This window comes from Hemitrygon akajei, chromosome 7 (genome assembly GCF_048418815.1).
Source record: "Hemitrygon akajei chromosome 7, sHemAka1.3, whole genome shotgun sequence".
NCBI classification, from domain to species: domain Eukaryota; kingdom Metazoa; phylum Chordata; class Chondrichthyes; order Myliobatiformes; family Dasyatidae; genus Hemitrygon; species Hemitrygon akajei.
Window position 1 is genome coordinate 92,800,820 of NC_133130.1, and position 13,253 is coordinate 92,814,072.

General features: G+C 40.8%; 1 protein-coding gene across 1 annotated transcript in view; it reads left to right on the forward strand.

The window, feature by feature from the left end:
* Positions 1-13,253, forward strand: part of rmnd1 (required for meiotic nuclear division 1 homolog) — a 122,950-nt gene that overhangs the window by 20,038 nt on the left and 89,659 nt on the right. The window contains exon 2 of the mRNA XM_073051433.1: positions 2,451-2,879. Coding sequence (XP_072907534.1) covers positions 2,469-2,879 — 411 coding nt within the window. The 5' untranslated portion in view covers positions 2,451-2,468. The remainder of the gene's footprint in view (positions 1-2,450; positions 2,880-13,253) is intronic.

A 13,253-nucleotide genomic window follows, 5' to 3' on the forward strand; every position in this document is an offset into this window, starting at 1 on the left:
CCTCGGGGGAGGTGGGGAAGCACCAGAGGGAGATGGAGAACAGGCAAGCAACTAAATATGTCAGGGATGGGGTAAGAAAGGGAGGAGGGGCATTAACGGAAGTTAGAGAAGTCAATGTTCATGCCATCAGGTTGGAGGCTACCCAGCTGGTATATAAGGTGTTGTTCCTCCAACCGGAGTGTGGCTTCATCTTGACAGTAGAGGAGGCCATGGATAGACATATCAGAATGGGAATGGGACGTAGAATTAAAATGTGTAGCCACTAGGATATCCTGCTTTCTCTGGCGGACAGAGCGTAGGTGTTTAGCGAAATGGTCTCCCAGTCTGTGTCGGGTCTCACCAATATATAAAAGGCCACACCGGGAGAGCACCGGACGCAGTATACCACACCAGCTGACTCACAGGTGAAGTGTCGTCTCACCTGGAAGGACTGTCTGGGGCCCTGAATGGTGGTGAGGGAGGAAGTGTAAGGGCAGGTGTAGCACTTGTTCCGTTTACAAGGATAAGTGCCAGGAGGGAGATCGGAGGGAAGGGATGGGGGGGGTCAAGTGGACAAGGGAGTCACGTAGGGGCGATCCCTGAGGAAAACAGAAGGGGGGGGTGAAAGATGTGCTTGGTAGTGTGATCCCGTTGGAGGTGGCGGAAGTTACGGAGAATTATACGTTGGACCTGGAGGCTGGTGGGGTGATAGGTAAGGACAAGGGGAACCCTATCCCGAGTGGGGTGGCGGGCGGATGGGGTGAGGGCAGATGTGTGGGAAATGGGAGAGATGCGTTTGAGAGCAGAGTTGATGGTGGAAGAAGGGAAGCCCCTTTGTTTAAAAAAGGAAGACATCTCCTTCGTCCTGGAATGAAAAGCCTCATCCTGAGAGCAGATGCGGCGGAGATGGAGGAATTGTGAGAATCCTTTTTGCAAGAGACAGGGTGGGAAGAGGAATAGTCCAGGTAGCTGTGAGAGTCTGTAGGCTTATAGTAAATATCAGTAGATAAGCTGTCTCCAGAGTTGGAGACAGAAAGATCAAGAAAGGGGAGGGAGATGTCAGAAATGGACCAGGTAAATTTGAGGGCAGGGTGAAAGTTGGAGGCAAAGTTATTGAAGTCAACGAGCTCAGCATGCGTGCAGGAGGCAGCGCCAATGCAGTTGTCGATGTAGTGAAGGAAAAGAGGGAGACGGATATCCGTATAGACTTGGAACATGGACTGTTCCACAAAGCCAACAAAAAGGCAGGCATAACTGGGACCCATGTGGGTGCCCATGGCTACACCTTTGGTTTGGAGGAAGTGGGAGGAGCCAAAGGAGAAATTATTGAGAGTAAGAACTATTTCTGCTAGACGGAGGAGAGTGATGGTAGAGGGGAATTGGTTAGGTCTGGAATCCAAAAGGAAGCGAAGAGCTTTGAGACCTTCTGGTGGGGGATGGAAGTATATAGGGACTGGACGTCCATGGTGAAAATAAGGTGGTGGGGGCCAGGGAACTTAAAATCATTGAAAAAATTCAAAGCATGAGAAGTGTCACGAACATGGGTGGGAAGAGATTGAACGAGGGGGGATAAAACAGTGTCAAGGTATGCAGAAATGAGTTCAGTGGGGCAGGAGCAAGCTGAGACAATGGGTCTACCTGGACAGGCAGGTTTGTGGATCTTGGGTAGGAGGTAGAAACGGGAAATGCGGGGTGTGGGAACTATGAGGTTGGTGGTAGTGGGTGGGAGATCCCCAGAGCTGATAAGGTTGGTGATGTTAATAGGAGACAGTGGCCTGTTGCTCCTTAGTGGGGTCATGATCAAGGGGTAAATAAGAGGAGGTATCAGAGAGTTGTTGCTGTGCCTCGGCCAGGTAGAGATCAGAGAGTTGAATTAGTAGGTGAGTTGGTTATTATAAATTGTCCTGTAATTAGGCCAGGGGTTAAATCAGTGGGTTGCAGGGTGGTGGGTTTTGAAGAGCCTGATGCACATAGTATATCTAAATAAATAATAAAGTAGCAGTTTCTTTTACAGTATAAAGCTTGAGGAAGCCATGAAAAAAAAGATGAGAATTCTGGACTTTCACAAGCAACGTTTAGAACATAGAAACATTTGAAGATGTCATTTTTTCGTCATAAGTTAGTCCACATTGAGAAATAAGATTTCATTCAAAATAATAAAACTTTGCAATGGGTGCAAACATTTCAAATCCGATATCTTGATGTGGCAACATGTAGAATGAAAATGTAAGTAAAACACTTCAGTGTTTCTCTGAAACTTAATGCACTTAGTGACTATATTGTACTCAGCAATTCAGAGGAATACTTTTGATTTACATCACTAACAAAAGTGTTGGTTCAGTTATGTTTTTTCTCCTAATTTGAAAAAGATATTGCTTTTGGAGTACGGATAAGTGATTGGAGTGTATGCAAGAAAAGCTGTCTATTGTGAGGAATAGAAATTCTCAAAGTAAATCTTTTTCTATCTTTAGGTTGCTCATCCATCTACAATGGCTGTGAGATTGGTCAACCCGTTGAAACAATCTCAATTCTTCATTAAAAGAACTTGCTATTGGAGCTTCCCTCTTGGATATGTTCAGCAACTTAGGATCAGGCACCTTGGCTGCTATCAGAGAGATTCTGCATGCAGTCCATTTAAAAACAGAGGCAGGAAATCTCTAGACTATTGTTTAGCAACATGCCATATAACACGGAAAGAGACAATTTCTACACGAATGGTACATCATCAATCCTTGTATTATGCACCCTTTGCAAGCACAAGGAGCCGGGTTTATTCCACTGCATCACGCGAGAGTAAAGTAGCTGTGAAACAGAAAGTACAGTCACCCAAAAGACCACTTAAAGGGCCTCGGACCAAACAACCATCCAGGACCAATCAGCCAAGAATCGCAGATGTACAGGTAGATAAAACGCTTTATGTTTTCTCATTTACAGACTGTGTTTTAGATTTTGTCTGGTAAATGATCCATAAAACACAATAATGTCAGTCAATTAATTATTTTAGTCTGATTTTTGGTTGTCACTTTATATTGGAACTCTACTTATGGGAGTGTGGCTCATATTCTAGGTTGAGCCACCAGATGGAGCACTTCTCTGTACTCTTGCGAAGTTCCACTGAGAAAGAAAGAAGGGTGCTGATTTGAAAGTGGCAATTGCTATTTGGATGATCACTGTTCTCAAAATTATGTTAGTAGAGAATCACAATCATGTATGGCACAAAAGGTGACATATTCAGCCCAAGGATCCATGCAGACAATGACCCATGTTTTTGCTCTTGTAATCAAAGTGATAAATGACAGGATTTGATCCTGACATATGAAGAACAAGGATTCAGGATTTCATATTTCAAGATTATTTATTGCCATTCTTCAGTGCACTAATGTAAAGGAGAACAAGATTATTGTTACTCTGGATCCAATGCAGCATAAAAGAAAACAAATGAGCATAAAAAACACAACAAATATAAATATAAAAGTAATCCTATAAAACAAAATGTACTAGTATCTGAACATAGTCACAGTGTGTGTGTATACCCTTATTTAAGAAAAGGTGTGCTAACATTGGCATGGGTTCAGAGGAGGTTCACCAGAATGATTCTGGGAATGAAAGGATTGTCCTATGAGGAGGCTCTGGGCCTCTACTCACTTGAATTCCAAAGAATGGGGAGGAATCTCATTAAACCTATTGAATGCTGAGAGCCTTAGATAGAGTGGATGTGACAAATATGTTTCCTTTAGTAGGGGAGTCTAGGAACAGAGGACACAGCCTCAAAATAGAGGACTGTCCATATAGAACAGAGAGGAGGTGGAATTTCTTTAGCCAGAGGGAAGTAAATCTGTGGAATTCCTTGCCACAGGTGGCCAGGTCACTGGGTGCATTTAAGTCAGAGGTTGATAGGTTCTTGATTAATCAGGGCATGTAAACTTACGGAGAGAAGACAGGAGAATGAGGTTGAGAGGAAAATCAGCCATGAAGAAATGGTGGAGTAGACTTGATGGGCAGAATGGCCTAATTCTGCTCATGTCCTTTGGTCTAAAGGAGGTGTGGTGGCGTTACTAGTCAGGGAAAATGTCACGGCAGTGCTTAGTTAGTACAGATTGGAGAGCTCTTCGTGTGAGGCTTCATGGTGAGGAATAAGAAAGGTATAACCATGATAATGAGACCACTCAACAGTCCATGGGATTTACAGGAGAAAATCTGTAGAGAGATCACAGATAGTTACAAGAAATATAAGGTTGTGACAGATGATTTTAACTTTCCACGTACTGTATGACTGGGACTCCCATATTGTAAAAAGACTAGATTGGAAAGAGCTTGTCAAGTTTGTAGAGGAAAAGTTTCCTCAATCAATACATAGAAGCCCCATCTAGAGAGTGTGAGATAATAAATTGGCTATTAGGGAATGAGGCAGGGCATGTGACACAAGTTTGAGTAGGGGAACACATTGCACTTAGTGACCATAATACTACTAGTTTCAAGTTAGTTATGGAAAAGGATAAATCTGGTCTTCAGATTGAGATTCTAAATTGGAGAAAGGCTAATTTTGCTGGTATGAGAAAGGATCTGGCAAGTGTGGATTGGGATAGGTTATTTTCTGGCAAAGATATACTTGGTAAGTAGGAGACCTTCAAAACCGAACATTTTAGAGTACAGAGTTTGTATGTGCCTGTCAGAATAAAAGGCAAAGATAAAAGGTTTATGGAACCTTGGTTTTCGAGAGATACTGAGGGCCTGGTTAAGAAAGAGTAAGAGGTATAGACAGGCAGGAACAAATTATGTTCTTGAGTAGTATAAGAATTGCAAGAGAACACTTAAGAAAGAAATCAGGGAGGGTTAATGAAGACATAAGTTTGCTCTAGCAGACAAGGTGAAGGAGAATCCCAAGGGCTTCTTAAGATATATTAAGAGCAAAAGGATAGCAAGGGACAGAATTGCTCCTCTGGAAGATTGAAGTGGTTATCTTTGCGTGGAGCTGAAAGAGATTTTTTTGCATTTGTATTTGCTTGGGAGACAGACACAGAGATTATAGCTGTGAGGCAATGCTGCAGCAAGGTCTTGGGTCCTATACAGATTACAGAGGAGGAGGTGTTTGCTGTCTTGAGGCAAATTAGGTTGGATAAATCCCCAGTCCTATCATGCTGTTTCCTCGGACCCTGTGAGAGGCTAGTGCAGAAACTGCAGGGATCCTGGCAGAGATACTTTAAACAACCTTAGCCATGAGTGAGGAGCTGGAGGATAGCTAACGTTGTTCCGTTGTTTAAGAAAGGCTCTAAGAATGAACTGGGAAACTGTAGGCCAGTGAGCCTGACATCAGAGTGGGACAGTTATTGGAAGGTATTTTAAGGGACTGGATATACAAGTATTTGGATAGACATGGAATGATTAGGGGTAGTCAGAATGGCTTTGTGAGTAACAAGTCATGTCTAATCAATCTAGCGAACAGGAGGAAATCTGCAGATGCTGGAAATTCAAACAACAACACACACAAAATGCTGGTGGAACACAGCAGGCCAGGCAGCATCTATAGGGAGAAGCACTGTTGACATTTCGGGCCGAGACCCTTCGTCAGGACTAACCAAAAGGAAAGATAGTAAGAGATGCTACTCCCTATAAATGCTGCCTGGCCTGCTGTGTTCCACCAGCATTTTGTATGTGTTGTTGTTCTAATCAATCTAGAGTTTGTTGAGGAAGTTACCAAGAAAGTTTATGAAGGCAAGGCAGTGGATGTCTACGTGAACCTTAGCAAGGTCTTAAACAAGGTCCAACAGGGGAGGCTGGTAAGAAGGTTCAGTCACTTGGCATTCAGATGAAGTAGTAAATTGGATTAGAGGTTGGCTTTGCAGGAGAAATCAGAGAGTGGTGGTAGGTATTTGCCTCTCTGACTGGAGGCCTGTGACTGGTGGTGTGCCACAGGATTGGTGCTGGGTTACTTGTTTGTCATCTATATCAACAATCTGGATGATAACTTGGTAAACGGGATCAGTAAATTTGTGGATGATACCAAGACTGGAGGTGTAGTGCTAGCAAGGAAGACTATCAAAGCTTGCAGTGGGATTTGGACCAGTTGGGAAATTGGGCTGAAAAATAGCAGGTGGAACTTCGTGCAGACAAATGTGAGGTAGGACTAACCAGGGTAGGTCTTACACAATAAGCAGTAGGGCACTAAGGAGTGTGGTAGAGCAGAGGGATCTGGGAATCCAGGTTCACAATTCCTTGAAAATGATGTCACATGTATATGGGTCATAAAGAAAGCTTTTGGCACATTGACCTTCATAAATCAAAGTGTGAATACAGGAGTTGGGATATTATGTTGAAATTGTAAAGGACATTGGTGAGGTCTGATTTTGAGAATTGTACACAGTTTTGGTCACCTACTTACAGGAAAGATGTAAATAAGATTGAAGGAGTACAGAAAACATTTGAGAGAAAGGTTGAATAGGTTTGGACCTTATTCCCTAAAACATAGAAGATTGAAGGGAGATTTGATAGAGGTAATGTCAAAGTCAAAATAAAATTTATTGTCAGAATACATAACGTATCACCATGTTCAACACTGAGATTACTTTTCCTGTGAGCATACTCAGCAAGTCTATAGAACAATAACTGTACATAGGATCAATGAAAGAGCAAGAGCATAGAAGACAACAAACTATACAAATATAAATAAATAGCAATAAATAATGAGAGCATGAAATAAGATAAAGAGTGCTTAAAATGAGATCAGTGTTGTGGGAACATCAAAAATAGAATGAGTGTACTTATCCTCTTTTGTTCAGGAGCCTGATTACGACAGGTATAGTTAGGTTAAATGCAGACAAGCTTTTTGCACTGAGTTAGGGTGAGACTACATCGAGAGGTTGATGGTGAATAACCCTTTCACCGGGACTCTTTTACAAACTTGGCTCATTAGATAACTCTGCTGACAACCATGTAATTCAGCGATGAGGCCACTTTTCATAAACAATATACATCTAGGTTGGTATGATTTAGGGTTCAACCAAACAGGAAAGTTGGAATGTTCCGATTAAGGAGCATTGATTGTAGTTACTACTGTGTAAATACTGCTTCATGTAACGTTATCATTTGTTAGAAAATTAACAGATTGTATATCAGCATAAAATTGTAAAATGATACATTTGCCAAATTTACAGTTTCAGAATAAAGAAAAGAACAATATAAGGATCCATTAAAGTTAAACCAGTCCATTGTGCACAGAAACATTGGAGCTCGTTTCTGGAGTAGTCAAAAATGTATCGCTTTACTCACAAATGACGCCATGGTCTGCTTGAAAGCACCTGCCACCACACAAGCTTCCCTCGGAGACCATCACGAATGAACTGGCTCTCTCAGGATATTGGCCTTTCCCCTTGGAGCCATTCATATGCACAAAGCACTTCTTGCAATGGGGATTCACCTTCCAACGGCATTCTGTTGTGTCTTCTCTTGTGTCCCGCTCTGCAGCTCCCACCAAGCAAACCCCAAACCAGACTATTGCCCTCAGAAATCTGATTCCGCCCAGCTCTCCCGAATATTCCATAGCAAATGTTCCTTGTCTTTAGTCAAAGCCAAAACAATAGTCTATTGTTACGTACCCCGTAACTGGGTCACTTACCAGCAAAGATAGAGAGGTCCGTTGAAGTCTGATGGTACTATTTTTAAAAGTCTTTATTTATAAAGGGGCACAAAAATAAGGTTAATACAAACATTCAGATAATATACGTCGTCAATACTCAATCTAAAAGCGCAGGTATAGTAATAATCATCAATAAGAAATAGCTCTATCATTTGTCTAGGGGATAATATATTGTCCGTTGGAAATATAAAAGTCACTTAGTTTCAGCAAGCTTCAGCCTTTGGGGACCTCTGGGTTTTCACTTGTTGGAGAGAGAGATTTGTGAGAAAAGAAACTTGCCCGGGTCTTTTGATGAGGCCAATCCGTTGAGTCTGGGGAGTTGGTTCCCCGTTGTTAGTTCAAGAAAATCGTTTCTGTGGTACCCGCCACCGGCTCCCAGGCAGGGGAACCGAACGCAAGTGGCTTCCTTTAAATGGCTGCCGGCTATTACAGGATCGCTAGCGTGTCTTCTGGTGCGTCTGAGGGGGCTGTTCCTACAGCCCCTCTTTTATCCTGACTTGCAGGGTTGAAGATGTCAATCAGGTTGGTGGATGATGCAATCTCTCCCCGTCACCCAGCCCACTTTGCCCTGAAGGCTGTCACGTAGTATAGGATCGCAATCCACAAAGGTGTCTCCAAGAAACAATGGATATGTCCCGGGATTTTACATCGCCGGGGACGTGGCATCTTGCACGTCCCTCTCTCATTTCCTGCGTCCACTGACTCACCCTCCCTTTAGTGCTCTTGCGATTCTCACAAAGGAGGGGGCTGCGGTCATAACACTATGAAGGTTACTAACAGGACACACTGCGTTTTCAGAAAACTGCTAAAATAAAATACATCACAGCATAGCAGTAGAAATCTTAACCAGGGCATTACAGGTGAAAGGTGAAATGTTTCTGGAGAAATGTATTCACTCAAAGGGTGGTAAAAGTGTGGAATGAGATGCCAGCGCAAGTTGTGGATGTGGGGTCAATTTTAACTTTTAAGGGAAATTTAGATAGGTTTATGGATGAGAGGGTTATGTCCAGGTGTAGGTCAATGGGTCTGGGCAGATTAATGGTTTGGCACAGACTAAATGGAACGAAGGGCTGTTCCTGTGCTGTGCTCTATGACTGACTAAACAAAATCAACTGGGTGTTTCTTTTTCAAGTCGGGTTCTTTTCTCTATCGAAGGATCCCACATGAATTGGAATATCGGTAGACAAGATTCTCATAAACTTGCACTAAATTAGAACCTTCAAAAATCAGAGATAGGGAAACTGAGAGTGATGCATTTACAGTATTGGGGCCTGTGTATGTGAGAAAGGCGAGCTAAAGGTGGATAGGTTAAGCTGGCATGTGTTGGGCTGTAACTTTCAGTACAGAAATTTAAGATTATTCTCATAAGTAATTCTCTAGTTCAGGATCCAAACGTAAAAAACTGTTGCCCACTGCGGTCTGCTTCGAAGTGTGCTGCTATAGAGCCTATTTATGTATATGGACCAATTGCCCTATTATTCTCTAATAGAACATCTTTTGAATCTAGTGCACATATATAGTTTATGTGGATTCATCCAATGTGATTTTTTTGTTTTCCTTCCTCTGTCACTGTAACATCCAGCTGAAATCCAAGCAGCTTCTCGAGTGATTGTGACAGGGATTTCCATTGAAATTGTGACGCAACACTGGAATGCAAATTACCCAAGTATACCAAGAAGCTTCTCCTTTGTTTTCCTAAATATAGAACTGAGTGAATAGAAAGAAACTCAGAATAAAGTTTATTATCACTGACATATGTCTTGAAATCTGTTGTTTTGCACAGCTGCACAGTGCAAGGCATAAAATCTGCTGTTCAGTCAACTGTAAATCCAGACCTGTGCCCTACACACATCATGAAAATAATTTCTAGGGCACAGGTCATTTTGCACAGACTGCAATACAAACACAAATGCGCACCTTTGACTCTACAAGTACATGAAGATATCATGAGAATCATTGAACTGTTAGTAACAGTTTTAGCAACCTATGAGCCTTACTAACGGTAGTTTTTTTTAAAGAGGGGAATTCCCTGCATGGTGGGAAACCATTGAACATGATCTATTATGTTTCCATTGTGTATCTCTAAATAAAAAATAAATATGAACAGGTGCAAATCTTAAAATACCATTTGAAATCTTAACATTAGCCAGTGTAATTGATGCTAAGCTATAAAACTTAACAATTTGAGCAACATAGATTACTCACAAATTGTCATAAACATTTAACTACTTAAAACATTTGTAATTTGTCTAGCTATAGATTAAATACATTTAAATATCTCCTTGGGAAAAAGAAACTCTTGAATTTGATTTTCATGTAGAATTCTCAAGTAAGCTTTATACATATTCTGAGAACTATCACTTAGTGATTTCTCTCATATACACTGAGATCAAGTCAGAACTGTTTACTAGCATTCCAAGAGTTTAGGCTTTGCCTTTGTATAAATTCCAAACTTGATACTTCTTTGCATTTGCTGAATAAAGATTTTAAAGATTAAAGGTTAGCTTTACTTGTCACGTACTTCGAAACATACAGTGAAATATGTTACTTGCGTCCAATCAAATCAGCAAGGATTGTGCTCGGGGCAGCCCGTGAATGTTGCCATGTTTAGAGCGCTAACATAGCATGCCCACACAGTATGTCTTCAGTATGTGGAAGGAAACCAGCACAACTGCAGGAAACCCATGTAGTCACAAGAACTTATAAACTCCTTACAGACAGCGACGAGAATTGAACCCTAATTGGTGATCATTGGCGGTGTAAAACAATTTCTCTGATCACTCCGCCATCCTCTACCACACCATATGTTTGTGACAGTTGCAGGTTTCCTTTAGTGGCCTATAAATTCTTGAAGGCAGTTAGATACTAATCAGTGCAGTACTTTTAGATCTTTCTCACTTTGAGGCAAAGCCCTGAGCCTTTTATATTCCAAAGTGCATGAAGCCCATGTCATTGTGAGCAGTGGAACTGATCTTGTACATACAAATGTAGTAAGTCAGGAAGTGGAGGAGGATTTTGGAGTGTTGGGGTTTGCTTGGGGCGAGGAAGGTGATCAATAGGAGAGAAGATTGGAGGGTGGAGTTGATGTGGAAATGATGGAGGGGGAGTAGTTAAAGGACATGTTAGATAGATTGATTTGGATGGGGATTAATCAAGTGTGCTGCTGTCAGTTTCCTCATGAATTCTCAACCAGTTGTACCTCAATGCTATATTTCTTGACTCTCTATAGTCTCCAAATGGTTAGATTTTCCAATAATTAGTGCTGGATAAGCAAAACTTTCCCCAATTCAATGTTCGGAAGATTGAAACAGTTTTTTTTAGGACACCCTATCTAAACACTTTTCTCTAGCTTCGAACTCCATCCTTTCCCTGGCGCATGTCACGCTGTTTGCAACATTAATACTTTATAAGACTAAATGTTCTTGATATAACTAAGACTGCTTAGCAACAAATTACATAGATTAACCACCAGTCCATGAAGAAATTGTCTCTCATCACAACTCAGCATCTCTTTCCCTGTAACCTGAGAGTCTGATCACTCATTCCAGACGCCCCAACCAGCCAAAACATCGAGTCTATCTACCTTTGTCAAGAACTAAGTATTTTTTCGAAGTATTACATAAACACAGGTTGATGTGACAACAATGCATACAAGCTAAGAATCAGGAAACTGTCACGTCCATCAATTGCTTCATTTATTCACTCACTTTCCAGTGGTCAAAGGGATTTGCTAACATCATTTAGTCTGGGAAGAAATATGTTTAGGATATCTTGAAGTGTATCAAGAGTACAGTTAATGTGAATCAAATACTGTGCTTTTATTTTTAAGTTATTGGAAATGTGCTGCAGTAATGTATTCCTTTGACTTGTGTCCATCAATCACTTTGCCTGTGTAACTTAACACAAGTCTTTGAAGGTAGTTCAATATGGCTGTTAAAATAGTAATGGAGCATAGGTACAGAATTAACCTTTTATAAGCACTGGTTAGCCCTTTGTAGTACTGTGTTCAGTCCAGTCACAAAGTAAGTAAATAAAGACCGTGTTAGGAAAAGTTGCTCCAATAGCTCCGGGGATATGAGGCTTAAAGTACGTGGAAAGAATCGAGAAACTTAGCTGTTCATCGTTAGAAAGATGCAGATTGACAGGGTTCCTGTTTGAAAGAGAGAGATCCACTATTTTCAGGTGTATTCTGAAGCCAGTGGTGGCTGTCAGCTAAGGAGCAGATTATGCTCATTGACAAAAGCAGTTGAGGTGAGATGAAGAAATAGTTCACGTTGCGAGTTGCTGTGATCTAGAATGCTGAAAGCAGATAGAAATGGATTCAGAGATAACTTCCATTAATAAATTGGAAAGTCTAAAACAATTGTCACGTGTGAGCAAATTTGAACACAAGTTATTACAGCCTCCTGTAGTTTGCATTTGGGCCTAAAAGGGTAATTTCGCACAGTGTCTTATTCCTAAAATAGCTGAACTGAGTTTCTTAGGCTATTTTAATTTCTTTCCTTTTCGTAGGATAGTCTCTAAAAGTAACAGAACTTGTTTCATATGTTAATATAAAACATAATATCGAAAGAGTGCAGACATATTCAATTCAGCTCAGTGTTCATTATCTGCAGGCCACCCCGATTCAAAATCGTCCAAAATGACAACAAAAAAAAAGAGCGACCAGAAACCAGAAATGCATGATAACATGACAACAATTGGTGAAATTTTTAAAAAATAGTTTCAGTGGTTAAAGTCTGTTATGCCATCATTGTCATGTGGGATTCAAGTAGTATCTTGGCTCAAAAATAGACTTTAACCATTGAAACTTTTTTTTAAATTTCACCATCTGCTTTCGACCAATCCATGGAGCATTGAATCGAAATCTTTTTCTCTGGTGTGAATGCTTAGTTAGGGTCTATTCCTTTAGGATTGGAATTATAGATTTTTCTGAATCTGCACAGCTGTTTATGTTCATCCAAGAACAAAAGATTACCTAAAACTTATCAGGAGAATTGTGCTACAAAATGGGATATTTCAAAATATCAAAAGTAGGCAGACTATTGTCTTAATAAAGCTCAATTTATTTTACATGTGGCTACATTTTGGAGTAAATATTGGAATAAATCTGTGTGGCAGATCTTTGAATTTCATTCTATAGCATTATATGGGCTTTTTTTCTTAATATTATTTTAAAGATCAACCATTGATGCACTTACTCGTAGACTAAAGCTACTTTGACTATGCAGAACCATGTTCATATACTATGGAATGCAGTGAGTAGTAGTTGTCTCATGGACAGCAATTGCACCTATTGCATAGCTTGGTACAGTCAGCCCTCCTTATCCGCGGTTTCCACATGCGCGGATTCCACCAACCGCGGATCGGGAAAACCCGTAAGTTCTCTCTCCAGCACTCATTGTTTGAGCCTGTACAGACTATTTTTTCCTTGTCATTATTCCCTAAACGATACAGTAAACAACTATTTACATAGCATTTACATTGTATTAGGTATTACAAGTAATCTAGAGATTATTTAAAAGTAGACGCAGTCCCCGGATTATGAACAAGTTTCGTTCTTGAGTCTGTCTTTAAGTTGGATTTGAAGTTGGAACAAGTAAATCCAGTATTATTTAGCGTCAGTTAGTCAAACGTTTTT